The sequence below is a fragment of the Dendropsophus ebraccatus genome, chromosome 6 (assembly GCF_027789765.1).
Source record: "Dendropsophus ebraccatus isolate aDenEbr1 chromosome 6, aDenEbr1.pat, whole genome shotgun sequence".
Classification (NCBI taxonomy): domain Eukaryota; kingdom Metazoa; phylum Chordata; class Amphibia; order Anura; family Hylidae; genus Dendropsophus; species Dendropsophus ebraccatus.
Window position 1 is genome coordinate 27,815,909 of NC_091459.1, and position 13,575 is coordinate 27,829,483.

The 13,575-nt window shown below is 41.0% G+C and overlaps 1 protein-coding gene across 2 annotated transcripts in view; it reads right to left on the reverse strand.

Moving 5' to 3' along the window:
- Positions 1–13,575, reverse strand: part of RNGTT (RNA guanylyltransferase and 5'-phosphatase) — a 267,991-nt gene that overhangs the window by 219,226 nt on the left and 35,190 nt on the right. For both annotated transcript variants that reach the window (XM_069973561.1, XM_069973562.1), the window contains exons 6-7: positions 12,080–12,323; positions 508–617 (exon numbers count right to left, since the gene is read on the reverse strand). In XM_069973561.1, the coding sequence (XP_069829662.1) occupies positions 508–617; positions 12,080–12,323 (354 nt within the window). The remainder of the gene's footprint in view (positions 1–507; positions 618–12,079; positions 12,324–13,575) is intronic.

Sequence of the window (13,575 nt, forward strand, 5' to 3'; positions counted from 1 at the left end):
CCCCTCCGTCCTTCCTCCCCACCCTCATCATCATTAGGAATGCCTCAAGAACATTTTCGCCTGTCTGAACATTGCACAGGTGCCTTAACAATCCAGCCCATGTGCTGTGCTGACACAGCTGATGAATGGGAGAAAATCTGCCTGGAGCATTCCTAATGATGAGGAGGGCAAGGAGGAGTGACAGAGAGGTTGTGCCAGCCTAATGCATACACAATCTAAGCCCCGGCCGTTGGGCATGGGGCTGCCAGTTTAAAAGTTGTCTTTTAGGACAATAACTGCATCACCTGCCGAACGGACCCCAGGACAGATCTTGGATTAATAGCAGCTATCTGACAGTACAAGTGGTTTGGCGGGGGGGGGGGGGGTAGATTGTGGGTACAGAGTCACTTTAATTTTACAGCCATACAGCTCTGATTGATCCTATCACACAGGCATTTGATATACAAAAAAGGAAACTATTGCAGCATAGGTAGACCCATTAATGGAAGACAGAAAAAATATACATACCCTTCCCAGTTGGTGAAATGCTGACATTTCCTTTGTATTTCTCCAAGTTTCGGCTGTGTTGTTACCTGGGCTACGTGTTTTACTGGTATACCTTCTAAAAATATTGCACCCTGTGGAAATAAAAATAATAGCAATTTATTCATAATCTAACCTCCTGCATGATAATAAAACAGCCGCTAACATCAACATAAAGAATAAGAAAAGAAGGAAAGCAAACAAAAGCAAATTTAAATGTCTTTAACCCTTTGAGGACCAGGCCCAAAATGACCCAGTGGACCGCGCAAATTTTGATCTTTGCGCTTTCGTTTTTCCCTCCTCCCCTTCTAAGAGCTCTAGCACTTTCAGTTTTCTATCTACAAGGCCATGTAAAAGCTTGTTTAATGTGTAATGGAGTCTTTCATTTTACCATAACATGTATGATGGAATCCCAAATATATTATTTATGAAGATATAAATAGGTGAAATCGTAAAAAAGAATGCAATATGGTAACGTTTGGGAGGGTTCCTGTGTCTACGTAATGCACTATATGGTAACAGCGACATGATACTATTATTCTATAGGTCAGTCCGAACACAACCATATGCAGGTTACACAGATTCTCTAATGTTATATTTATTCTTTTAATGAAATCCTTTTTTTTGGCAACTCATTATTAAGAAAATGGGCCTATCGTGACGCTTATAACGGTTTTATTTTTCACCTACGGGGCTGTATGGGGCGTCATTTTTTCCGTCATGATCTCTAGTTTTTATTAATACCATATTTGTGAAGATCGGACGTTTTGATAACTTTTTATTAATATATATATATATATATACATACATAAAATCGGTAATCCGCGCACTTTTACCCCTCTTTTCGTGTACGCCATTCACCGTTCGCAATGATGCTTGTTATATTTTAATAGATCGGACAATTATGCACGCTACAGTATATTATATGTTTACTTATTTATTTTTATATGTTTTATTTATATAATGGGAAAGTATAATGGGAAAGGGGGGTGAGTTAAACTTTTATTGGGGGAGGGGCTTTGGAGTAGTGTAATAGTGATTTTAACAGGTTTTTTTTTTTTTTTTACACACATTTGAAGTCCCTTTGGGGGACTTTTACATTACTTTGATTTAATACACTGATCACTGCTATGCCATAGGCATAGCATTGATCAGTGTTATCGGTGCTCTGCTCATTGAGCCTGCCTGTGCAGGCTTAGTGACCAGAGTGCTGATCAGACCGCAAGGAGGCAGGTGAGAGACCTCCGGCGGTCCGTTTTAACGATCGGGACCCCCGCAGTCACTTACAATTAAACGCTGCAGCCGCGCCGCGATCGTTTAAGGAGTTAGTAGCACGCTGCAGCGCTCCATAGCTCCGGACGTACCGGTACGTCCAGGATCGTCTGGGCACAGACTTCCAGGATGTACTGGTATGTCCTAGGTCGTCTAGGGGTTAAAAAGGAAAGCGTCATCAAAAAATTATTTAAATAATGTTTAACATATTTTTAAGAATTTTTATGACATTTCTTCTAACTTTCCATTTTTCTATCTTGCAATTTTCATTCTCACCACTGGGGTTAAAACTAATCTGAGACTTCCTGGTCTGTTTGTGGTGAAAAGAGGAGGCTTCTGTAAAGTGATCTGTACAGCATTGCAGCGACTTGTGACACCAGTAGTTAGAGAAGACAATAGCAGCTCCCTGTGGAATGACCTTTTTTAAAAGGTCACAGACCACACTCAGTAATGCTTTACATTCATCTCATCTCTGTCTATTGCAGTCTATGTCCATGAGGCTTGCTGTAAAGCATGTCACGAACTGCTGTTAACAGCAGCCCAGGCAGTATGGAAGCCCCCATAAAAAGGTACAAAATGTGAAAAAAAAAAATAAAAAAAAAGAGGAGGATGACAGCGTTAATCCAATTTTAAAAAAATCTTCATGAGAATAAACATACAGCAGCTAAATAAAAAAGTACAGTCCTAAAACAGATTAGAATAAAATAACAATTTTTTTATCTCACTCACATTCCCACACTCCTTTTAACAGACAGATAGGAAATAATAAATCAACTGCATAATGTTGGCCAGATTTCCATTCTGTATCCTGCTGTAATTGTGAATGCAGCCTGAGCCATCACACAGACCTTAACTAAAGGCAATGTAATGTGTTTTCTGTCAGATTCTTTACATGGCATCAAAGGGAGACGACCATTCTGGATCAGACTCTCAGCACTACCACTGATCAGCTGATTGAAGGGGTAGAGGTGGTCACCTGACCGCTGTAGCCTAATTATTGCCTGCCAGACACAACAATGAACATTTTGTAGTGGCTGTGACACATTGTGCAATCTCATTGTTCTGTCTCTTATCAGCTGGGGTGTAGAGAGCCTGACACTGATGGCCTAACCTAAGGAAACATGAATATTACAAGCAATTAAGATGGAGGTTGCTGATTAAACCAATCAGGTCTCATTACTGTCAGATCAAAATACCTGCTGAAGGTACACCGTCATTTATTGAAAGGCACAGGTTGCCAGATGGCTAAAGTATCCCAGAGAGGTGTATGTCAAATAATACATAAAATCTGTAAAAGTATTTTATATTTTGTAAGAATGTAACAATTTAAAAGCTTAAAATTCTCTGTAAAGAATTATTTCATGCAAGAAGAGGAATGATGAGCAGTATGACTCATTCAGCACCTACAGGCGTAAATGTGCATCTATATTATATACAGAGTAATGATTCCATCTTGTCTGCATTATTACAATAGAAAGGACATAAAACAGTCATTAAAAAAAGCTCTGCATAAAGGACCTGTTATAAATGGGGCACCGAGAAGTGGCATTCTTCAGAATCTTAAGTGTGAAAAATTTGGTGGATTTGTCAAATATAACGAACTTATGTGTGACAGCTAAGAGATAGAACATGGCGGCTAAGAAGTAATGAGTAAAAGAATTCCACATTTAATTTTAGAAAAATATAGAAGATTTTTTTTCGTTCAAATCAACTGGTGTCAGTAAGTTATATAGATTTGTAATTACTATTGTACATTCGCTCATCTCTATTTGCATTGCATACTGATTAAGGGTATATTCACACGAACGGACTCGCAGCGAGATTCTCGCTGCGAGTCCGGCAGGTCCTGGCAGTTCCCACACACTATATACTCGCTGCGGTCTGAACGACCGCAGCGAGTATGTAATTCTACCGCCCTTAACCCCTTCTGCTCCCGCCCCGGCTCCCCCGCTGTAAGCATACATTACCTCTCCTTGCTGCACGGGTCCGGCGTCCTGCTCTCCCATCCGGCCAATCAGTGGCTGCGGCTGGGCAACACACTGATTGGCCGGACGGGAGAGCAGGAAGCTAATTTTTAATGGACATGCCAGTCTGTGAATACCAATTTACTACAGGTACGGTGTGTACAGCTGGGAGACTGAAGACTTATCTGGGCATATTTAAAAATTAACAGATCGTTCCGGAACCACTCAGAGAGGCTCCATAGTACATCAAGCTGTGTCTCTTTCTCCCCAGATGGTGCCACCACCAAGGGCGAATTCATGTTAAGGCTATGTTCACACTTCGTAAAAGTACGGGGTGGAACACTGCCTATTCTTGTATGGGATCCCGGCCAGAGTGTAAACACATAGTATATGCTCCGGCCGGGATCCCATGCGCCGCCGCAAAGAACTGACATGTCAGTTTTCTGCGGCCGCAATTCAGTGAATTGCAGCCGCAGAAAGACCTGTCAGTTCACATAGAACACTGCGGCCGGAAAGATCATTCGGCCAGTACTTAAGTACTGGCCTGAATGATCTTTGCAGAGACCGGCCATTCTGTGACCCGGCTGGGGCACGGAACGGCCGATCTCTCACGCAGTGGGAACATAGCCTAACTCTAATTTTGAGTCTAGGCTTTGTGGTCAAGAAAAATTTCCACTAGCCTCTGCCTCATACTGGCAGTCTATGGGAGGGCTTGTGCCTCCTCTATCCATGCGGAAGAACTGACATGTCAATTCTTCCGAGGGGAGAGGCACGGAGAGAGGAGGCACGTGAGCCTCCCATAGACTGCCAGTATGACACGGAGGCTGGCGGGATTCTGCGGCGGAGGGTTACGCAGTGGAATTCCACAAGTTTTACTCCATGTTAACTAGCCCTAAGAATTGCAGAATCCTGTATTTATCCACAGTTACTTACTGGTGGTGCTTTGAATGCTCAGTCGTAGGTAGTAGGTAAAGGTTCTAATGGTGTGTTAGCATCAAAGAGGCTTAAATAGTGTGTTAACTGTGAAACTATGCTTTGTGTATGTAAAGGCAGGAAGAAAGAGGACAAGGAGTTAGAAAATTCCTTAATGGGAACTTTATGCTATGGAGAATAATGATCCAACAGCCCCTGCAGTAAGAAATGTATGTCAGTCAGTAAAGATATTTTAGATAATGTGACAAAGAGGAACTAAATGCGATGGGACAAGTTGTTGGATACAAACACAACCTGAAAGTACATATTGCTGAGTAAAATGAGAAAAACTGCAGAAAATTAAAAAAATTATGTAAATTGTTCCATGGTTCTACAACAATGTGTATATACTGTAGATGTAATCCAGGATACATGTAATTTCAGGTTCTAACACTCTATAATTATGCAAGACGTATACAATGTATTCTCAGCACTGAGCTGAATTCTTTTGACGATTTCATGATAAAAAAACTGATTTAAAAAACACATATCGAAACACATTTCTTGTGTACACATAACGTAGTCGACCACATTTGGGGGCAGACCGGCACTCTGGGTGCAGGCAGTGCTCCTAATGGGTGCCCCAGTGCTCCTTACGGTCTCACTGGACCGTGAAACACACGTCTAACTGCACCAGAACGGTGACGAGGAGGACAGTAAGAGACATACCTTCCTCTTTCACATCTCCAGTGCAATAGGGACATAATCGGCAGGTTAGAATCGTTCTAATCAGTACATGTAGAAATAATCTTCAGTGGCACTCACCATAATTTTTTTTTTCACCTTTATTGAAGTATAAACACGCTTTACAGGAAACAAGAGGACACTCTTTCTCAAGGCATGTACTGATAGGAATGGACTAATGCAAGTAGAGCACCACCTACACCTTATGAAGTGTCTATTTGTACTAAGATATATATATAAATGCTGGGACCTGTAGTGCCGGTGACGTGCTGGACTTTGATTAGATTCGTTCTAACCTGATGATAGTTCCCCTTAAAGTTGAACTTTCCAAGAACAACTTGGAGAACATGTATCATAAATACATTCACACACAAAGTTTCATGCAATTCTAATTCAATACAATTTCCTCAATACAATTTTTTTTGCCAATGAATGTAAATCAGCTTGAGGCTGGGTTCACACTACGTATATTTCAGTCAGTATTGTGGTCCTCATATTGCAACCAAAACCAGGAGTGGATTAAAAAACACAGAAAGGATCTGTTCACACAATGTTGAAATTGAGTGGATGGCCGCCATTTAATGGCAAATATTTGCTGTTATTTTAAAACAACGGCTGTTATATTGAAATAATGGCTGTTATTTACTGTTATATGGCGGCCATCCACTCAATTTCATCATTGTGTGAACAGATCCTTTCTGTGTTTTTTAATCCACTCCTGGTTTTGGTTGCAATATGAGGACCACAATACTGACTGAAATATACGTAGTGTGAACCCAGCCTAAGGGTGCGTTCACACCTACAGGATCCACAGAAGATTTGATGGTGCAGATTTGATGCTGTGTTCAGTTATTTAAATGAAATCTGCTGCATATCCGGTAAATGTGAACATACCCTAAAAGAAATCACTCATCATACAATGTCCTATCTGTTAGGCCTTTATTAACCAGGGTACACCCCAAGATGATGGACGCCCAAGGGACACTTGACTCCTTATTAACATAAGCCATGATAAAAATCAATTATCAAAAACACGAGGAAGATTAAATGGGTTTAGTAATGTTGGTAAAACCATATGTGTACCACATACATACATGTAAAGGAGTACAAATGGTAAATTTATATCCCTGTACTGTTGTCCTCCACCCATGGAGCTAAACACTTCTTGGTTTCCTTTCTGAACTGTGACCCTGCTGTTACCATGCAACAGTGCAGACACTTTTTCCACAATCCCTCTTGCTTGCAGACTCAGTGGAGACCAACTTCCAGTACTTCCTGGAGATTGCAGCTGGATTAAGCATGTCTGGCCCACCATAGTGGGTCGTAACCAAGGGCAGCACATTATTAAAACAAAGCAGGCAATGGGAGATTACCAAGCCTATATCTCTCAGACAGTACAGTCTCAGAAATGCTGATGTACCTTTCAAACATGTTTGGATTCACATAACGTATCATTTAAACTTAGTTTTTAACCCTTTAAACTCACTTCCCAGTGACCTAATACGCAATGTAAGAAGTTTGAGAGGGTCAATCTCCCCATAGACTCCATTCTAATTAGATTTTAACATGCCAGATATCTTCCCCTGGGAATGCATTCAATTATATAGACAGAACAGCTTGATGCCCTAACAAACAAAAACACACACTTGTTTTGATAAAGATTAAATGTTATTCTCCCTGTTAACATCCATAATGGGATTGTTAATCTATTTAAAAATATCAAAAAAATTATCAATGTTTGTATCTCCAAAAGACAAGAAATGGATAATGAAATTCATAGTAACAAAGCCGACTTAAGACCCATATTAATGTGGTGACCTTTTGGAACACAAGAAACTGAATTTGTTGAGCAAATACCGAATGTATTTCACTGGCTTAAAAGGCTATGGACTCCTTGGCACTTATTTTTTTTTCTTGTTGACTTGTTTTCTGAAGGCAAATCTCTCACTATTTAGCCTTGTTTCCCATTTGGATAAGATAAATCAGTCAAATGAATGTTTTTGATCCATCAGTGTTTGAGATAACAGAAGGGAAGGGGTCTACACTACAGCTTGGATAGTAACCAGGGGGTTTGTTGGGTTCAAGAGGAACTTTCTAGGACAGCTCACATAGGCCCAGCAGAACAAAGAACACCCAGAAGAACCTTCTGCAACCTTCTGAAACAGGTAATTTTCCTGCACAATTCTTACACAAAAAACGCTCCATAGTGTATAGGTATCTACTCACATAAAAGGGTCAAAAACCTCATATGGACCAAAGCTTACTAAGGGAAGTCAGACACAACACTGGTATGAATCTACCAATGTATTACTTTAGTGACATGAAAATCCTACAAAAGCGGTTTAAAGGACACCTCCGGCGCTGATAAAAAAAAAAACTGAACTGACGCTCCAGTTGGGGTCTTTATTTTTTCTTCACCTCCTGGTTTGGGCTTTCCCATGATGCACTGTGTCTCCTGTGATGTCTAACTGACTCGAGTCATCTGACAAAGGGAGAATGGCCTAACAGGGCTTAGACCCGCCTCCCTCTTGATGATGTCATTGCCACAAAATGGCTGCCACAGAAAAGCCTGGGGTCAACAGTCATTAGTTAAGAATAAGTTTACTTCATTTCCTGGTGGGAGATTGAGGGGGGGGGGGGGAGATAGGGAAGGGGGGCAGATGGGTGATTGAAGCATATTACAAAGTTATGTAACTTTGTGATGTGTTTCAATTACTGGGAAAAATATTTTCGCTGGAGTATCCCTTTAAGGCTAGATTCACACATACCGTATCCGCAGTGGATTTCATGCTGCGAGTTCACAGCGAAATCCGCTGCGGATACCTTCCCTGTCAGTTTCAATGTTATTCCATGCCACTTGCCCCCTCCTCTTGATATGTCGCGCTTTCCCTCCCATTGTTGACAGTTTGTTGCCTAGGTTGCAGACCACCATTCTGCTCTAAAGGCAGTGGACTGGTTGGAGTACATATAGCCATGATGAAGATTTTAAGAGATACAGCGTAAATATACAGTACAATACATATAAGTATACTATAGCTACTGTATACAGTACAATACATATAACTAAGTATACTATAGCTACTGTATATATACACACACCAGCCAGACCACTGCTTTTAGAGCAGAGTAGTGGTTTGTAACTTAGACAACAAGCAGTCAACAATGGGAGGGAAAGGGCACCATATCAGGAGAAGGAGACAAGTTGCTAAATTAATGTATTTGTAAAAATATTTAATTTGACAAGTTTTACAAGAATAATTATATTAGCGGAGATGAGAATACTGCTTTAGGCCACGTTCACATGCAGTAAGAGACCAGCCTTTCCGTGACCCGGCCGGGTCACGGAATGGCTGGTCTCTGAAAAGATCAACCCGGCCGACTGCTGTACGGGACAGATAATCTTTCCTGACACAGAGTTCTGATGCAGGCGCATCCGTGCACGCCCGCATCAGAACTCCCCACTGCACACTATTGAGCGTGTGGCCGCAGCCGCTCGCTCAATAGTGAGCACTGACATGGTTTTCAATGAATAGAGGCCGCAGTAAACACGTTAGTTTTTTGCGGCGCCGCGAGGGATCCCGGTCGGCGCGCATACTATGTGTATACGCTCCGGCCGGGATCCCTTAGACAACAAGGTAACCTATATTTCCGAAATAATCACGGCTGTTGTACAACGCCCTTGGTTTAGCAAAAATATACGTTGTGTGAACATAGCCTTAGGGTGTGTTCACATTTACAGGATCCGCAGAAGATATGATGGCGCAGATTTGAAGCTGCAGATATCAATGTAACTAAATGACTGAGTACAGCATGAAATCTGCTGCGGATCCTGTACGTGTGAATGTACCCTGAACTCAAATCAGTTAAATTGCACATTTCAGTCTCCTTCATCCTGGTCAACTTCCTGTAAGATCCTGCAGGTTGGTAGTTTCCTAATTTTTATTTATTTATTTTTTTTATTAAAAAAAAAAAAAAAATTAAAAAGGTTGTCCCATTTTGATTTTTGTTTTTATAATTCTTTGAGTTATGGGGCATGGAATAGGAATAAGAAGTAATGAGAGTTTAATTTCTGTAAATGACATTATACCTCATTCCCCTATAGATTCTAGCTGCCTGGCAAACAAATTGTTAATGTACAGTATAAAAAGGAAAAAAAAACAGATGGTCTACAAATAGTACAAAGTACAGATTTACTGCAGTCTGAGTGCAAGCATAGGAGGAATCCCAGTGGATAAACTATGCCATGTCGAGTAACCATCTGTTTTACTAACACCTTAAGGACAAAATACCACAGGGAAGAAACTTGAAGACAAGAGAACTTCCATTACCTAAAGGGTCCGTTTCAAATTAGACAAAACACAATTAACATTTTGTTTTCGCTTTGCCAAGATCAAATATAAGACTCTGGTTTATGTAATAACTTAAAGTGACATTTAAGAAATTGAGGAATGAAGAAAATGATACAGAAGCATGTAAGCCCCACAGGCATCATCCCTACCAACATTATTAAACTCATGTTGACAGCTATTAAAACTACTGAAGGAAAATCTCAATACACAGCAGCAGCCCAAGTCACCAGTCTTACATGAGACAACAAAGGATAGAAGACATACTGTATTCCTCTAGTTTCTATGTGGCATCTTTACAGTATGTGGCTTGTATGCTTCCTCCCCTTTAGCTGAAGGCGAACATAACTGCAGTGATATCAGCAGCAGAAAATATGCACCAAAATGTGCAGATTTTCTGAAGCCCATCATCCTCTGTGGAGGAAACTCATTCTGCTGCAAGAATGTAGCGACAGCCATATTTAACTAATAAGCTGCAGGGCTGGTAAAAATAATAAGTATCAAATGCTTACCTGCTTGTGCTCCTGCTTCAGTCTCCTGGTCCCTGCTCACTGATGCCCCCCTAAGCCAATCAGTGTGCTGTGCCGCTGCAGCCGGGAGTTGGTCAAGCCTGCCGTCAGTGAGTCAGGACCAGGAGACTGTAGCAGGAGCATGCCGGGGGAACGAGGTCTGGTAAACATTTGCCGGTTATTATTTTTACTAGCCCAGCAACAATAAGCTAAATATGGCTACATTCTCCATGTGGAATAAAAATCCACTATGAGAATGCAGGGCCATACACAGTAACACTAAAGAGTAGGAACGCACCCTTAACCTTCATTGCAAGTCGGTTTATGCAGATTTTTAGTACAGTGGGTAGATGAGATTTTCAAAACCTTATTCACTTTGCTACTAACTGTAAATCTGCAGCAAATCTGCTACAAATGGACATACCCTGCCCATACCCACTTAGGGTACCATTACATGGGCCGATGAAGAAGTGATCAATATTGTAAACAAGCGCCGATCCCCCCCCCCAACTGTACATGTAAGGGTGCAGAGCGGTTAACGTATCTGGTATCTTTGTGTGCAAATATGTGTGAATATACAAGGTTTATGATCCTGCACAGTTAACTGCGGAAATGGAAAAAATAACAAAAGAATACCAAAAAGATTTTTTTAATCACTTTACAAAGCAGAAAAAAAAAATTGGAAGTAAAAGTGATCAGACAGTCTAACCTAAGCAAAAGTGGTACAGATGGAAAGCCCAGTGACACAGGAAAAAAAAAAAAAGTTGTGATGAAGCACAGAATTGCTGTATGCAAGTTAAGTATCATTGTCATTTTTACCGCAAGATGAAAAGAAACGATTACTCCACAAAACTGCGCAATTACATTTTTTTTTCTGTCTTTTTCATATACTACAGTTAGTCCTGCAAAAAACAGAAGCCCTCATTGAACATTTTAAATGGTATGGATCTTAAAAGGTAGGAAGAAAACCTAAGCTAAAAAATTTGGGAGTGAAGAGGTTAAAAGAAATTTACAGTACTTTAACACCGCATACAAAATATATATTATTTAAAGAGAATGTACCATCAGGTACATCCTCTTTAATATGACCCACGGATAGAACAGCGCCATCACAGGGAAGCCGCTGCAGCAGTCTGGTTCTTGTGTGGGGATCTATTCTATCCATGGGTATCTGTCCAGGGCTGAAGCACAGGAGGCGGGGCGGCCCGCCCCCAGTGGGAGGTAGTTCCCTCCACTCTATGACACGGCTCCGTTAGAATCAATGCTTTAGCCCCGGCACAGTCCCCGTGGATAGAACGGTGCTGTACATTGGAACCGGGCCGCAGTTCAAAAAACTGACCGCTGCACCGGCTTCCCTGTGATGGCGCCATTCTATTCATGGGTCATATTAAAGACGATGTATCTGATGGTACATCCTCTTTAATCTTTCCATATTTCCTGTAAAAAACATAAAAATATATTTTTTTTTAAATGTGAAAAAAAAAAACCTCTAAAAAGAAAAGAAAACAAAAAATCTTGTGATACTTTTCCTCACTACCTACATACTCAACCACCGCTCCATCTAAACTACTAGCCACGATCACTGTACTCTGGTCCATGATAAGGAGGACATTGCTGGAAAGTGATCTGTACAGAACAGGTAGTCAGAATGAAAACTAGAAATATTAGAAATATACCACCAAGAACTCTTAATACATTAAACATAAAAGCTGAAAAAGTCCTAATTTTTTTTAATGGAGAACATTTTTATAAAATAAAAATATGATTAACAGATTGCAAAATAAGTAAATAAAGAACACGAGTGACTTACGAGTTTTAATCTCTCTTTTTTCTTCCTGTGTAGGCCGGTTCCTGAAGACCCTGGCTCAGCCTCTTGAACTATACTGTTCCCCTCATCATCCACATCATCGTCCTCAAAACACCAGTCTGGGAGCTCGGGAGCAGGGGGCGCATCCTCAACATCTCCATAACGTTGAAAAAGCTCCTTTATATAATCAGCTTTGTAAATACCTGGTGGCCTTGCTTGAGCATAAGTGGCTACTGCTGCCTCGATGCTGCCGGGAGAAACACAACAGAGCTTAAATTAACATTATAAATGCATGCACTAAAAGTAATGCGACAAGCAACACAATACACACTGTACTAGACAACTTCTATAGAAACAAATTGTGAAAGGATGTGACAAAATAAGCCAAAGCTGAAGTACAAAAACATTGGCTGTACAAGAATGCCATTATGTACACAATCCTAAGCAATAACTATCAGCATTCAACTAGAATTCAATACAGTACAGGAAATTCCAGGAAATAAAGCAGATCTATTAGCTGAGTATGAACATGCTATGTACAGAAAAGCATATTGTAGCTACAAGTCTATTAGTACTGTGAGCACAACCTGACATTTTGACTAATACATGGTAATAAAGCAGCCTCATACCAATAATCCATGGTAACAGCATCATACCAAACATACTTAGAAGGCTCAGTCTATACTACAATGTCCGGTGGGCTTAGTTTAACACAAGCACTGGGATGGTCCCAGCTAGAGATGAGAAAACTTCGAACATCCTAGTCTGAACCCAAGCGTGCGGCGTTCGATTCGCGGTGGTTGTTGACGTTGCATGCCACCGCTAACCAATTGACACATGCTCTGGTTCGGACAAACTCAAACATGCTCAAAGTTCACTAAACTTTAGTCCCAGCACATGCTTTAAAAAGATCCATAGAGCCGCATTCACCCAACAGGGCAATCGTGGAATTTTGGCATCTGTTCCGGACATATATGTCAGCGTTTGCTGAATGCAGTAGCGCAGACTTCTACGTTAAAAAAATATAAACTGTGCGGCTCCCTTTGTATGATAGATGCCACTATTCATCAAAGGCATGCATTAAACTTACACGTTGACGTATACATCTAGCAGACACTAGAGATGAGTGAATATCTAGCGTGCCTCATTTGATTACCTGGCCGCACAGGCGTGGTTTGCATTTGATTAACGATGGCTGCACAAGTTGGATGCAGCCCTAAGGCTGTCTGGAAAACATGGATACAGCCATAGGGTTGCATCCAACATTCAGCAGTGTATACAAGATAGCTGAATTTTTTCTTTAAAGCAACTCTGTACCCACAATGTACGCCCAGAACCGCTTGTACCGTTGCATAGCTGCTTTTAATCAGGTGATGCAGTTATTGTTCTAAAAACAACTTTTAGACTTGCAGCCCTGTGTCAAATTGGCGTGGCCTAAAGTGTCGGTGCCCTAGGCCTGCACCGCCTCTCCTCCCTGCCAGCTATGCGACGGTACAAGT